This window comes from Charadrius vociferus, unplaced genomic scaffold (assembly GCF_000708025.1).
Source record: "Charadrius vociferus isolate BGI_N301 unplaced genomic scaffold, ASM70802v2 scaffold39, whole genome shotgun sequence".
NCBI lineage: Eukaryota > Metazoa > Chordata > Aves > Charadriiformes > Charadriidae > Charadrius > Charadrius vociferus.
The window spans coordinates 3,077,046-3,078,960 of NW_009650188.1; the positions used below are offsets into that span (position 1 = coordinate 3,077,046).

A 1,915-nucleotide genomic window follows, 5' to 3' on the forward strand; every position below is an offset into this window, starting at 1 on the left:
ACATCTACTAAGAGATACAACCAGCCCCTAAGGATGGAAGGTGAGAGGGAACAACCTGCATCAACACAACTGGGCAAGATTAAGGAGAAACAAAAGCTGCTCTGCTGCTTTTCCACCTTGTTGTGTTCTTCATGCACTCTCTCAAGAAGCATCAGCTTAAAAATACTCAGGCAACTCAGCTATGTTAATCTTAGCAACCATTTCTAGACAAGACTATCTCTTCAGACTTCTCCTCATCACCCTACTCCTAAAATCTCATACACAGAAACATTTTTAATAAGATTTAAATTCGAGTGCACAGGCTGAGATGAATTCAGCAGATTCAGGGGGTGGTTGTTGCAGCTAAATGTCTTTTGCTCCCTGCAGAGTGAAAAAACTTCTCTGCAAAACTTTAGCTATGTTCTCCTCAAACAGTAGCTGTATTTTTCACCACCAGGAAGGAGATGAACAGCCAGTACTACTGGTGAGCTGAACCCATACAAGGAATTTGGCACTGCTTTTCAAAGTGAAGGAACAGCTATCTGTAGGTAGGTGATCCCAGCCAGGAGCCTGGCAGGTAAATGGCAGGCAGCACGGCCAGCAGCTGCAGCCTCTCAAGGTGCATCTCTGCAAAACAGAACGTCCCAGATCCTTTTGAGTTTTGAATTCAAAAGAAGCCACGTGCTGCTTCTCCACACAAGTGATGCTGACTGCCACAGTTCTGCTTCTCCAGCAGAAAGCACCTTCAGCCCCCTCTGAGATCCTACAGAAAGATCTAACCAGAGACAGGGTCTGGCACACCACGCTTGGAAAGCTGCTGAGCCCTGTTTGGGGGGAATACAAATGGTGCATGGAAGTTTCGTGGCCAGCTAATGTTTTTTGATTATATTAGGCAGAAAAGTTTGGACCTGCATAGGAACTCAAGGCTGGATCAGCATTGTTAAAGTGTTTTTAAAATAAACTATATGCCGTAGAAAAAGAATTCATTCTTTTGCCCTTCACACCTTGCTTTGCTCGCTGGGGTAAAAAAGCAAACTAGCACTTGGATACAGACAGAAAAACAAACGTGAAGAGGTAAAAACATATTGGAAATGCCTGTCCTCTCTAGTATTTAGACAGCTGCTTCCTTTTATAGGCTACTGTCTGAATTCTAGATGATGAGCTAAGTAATGGCCACATTCGATCAGAGTCCCAGAGAGCCACATTCAGTACTTTTCCTTTCTCTCTCTCACGTGTCAGTTCGATGCTTCTGAGGGAGACAGGCATCCTGCTGTGGGCTGATGCACAGGGTGAGAGCCTTGAGATTGGTCTCATCTTGAATCACAAAAGCCAGAGAACTACTTTAACCTGTAATTTCACCTCCTTTCCAACACTTTTAGCATTAACAAATCTGCAGCAATATTGTGAAGGGGAACACAAAGGTACACAAATCACAGCCTATCTACTCCCAAAAGAGCTTTTTTTGTTGTGGCTGCTGCCTTGTCTACACATCACTGTGGTGAGATTAAGTCTTCATAAACCATTAATACAGTCCTACATCTTGGGCACTATATGATGTCCCACTGCCATAGGAAATTATCTGAAGACAGCACAGCACGTATCTGCATAGGTTACACTAAAGAATTTGATCCTGGATCAGGTTTAACCCAACTAGAGATGAAAAACAAAGGTTCAGTGCAGAGGAAGCAAACACAATCTCTCAAACCTTCCTATTAGATACAGAAAAGTTCACTTTACTTCACAACAAAAGAATGAATCAATACAGAATAATAAAACCCATCCCCTGATTGTACCAACTTACTAACAATTCCACTTTCTTTTTCTCCACTTTGGAGTTTGGCTTTGCAGGGCACATCTGGGCATTGTCACTGCCATTACAGGGATCTACTGGTGTCACTTCCTTCTGTTGGTCTCGGTTGTCACTTTTACTTTGCTC

General features: G+C 43.1%; 1 protein-coding gene across 1 annotated transcript in view; it reads right to left on the reverse strand.

Moving 5' to 3' along the window:
* The window catches only part of GORAB (golgin, RAB6-interacting), a 44,144-nt gene that overhangs the window by 5,811 nt on the left and 36,418 nt on the right, over positions 1-1,915 (reverse strand). Inside the window, 2 exon segments of the mRNA XM_009892911.1 lie at positions 1,785-1,912; positions 1,914-1,915. The exon segment at positions 1,914-1,915 is cut by the window's right edge and continues 210 nt beyond it. Of these exon segments, the coding sequence (XP_009891213.1) occupies positions 1,785-1,912; positions 1,914-1,915 (130 nt within the window).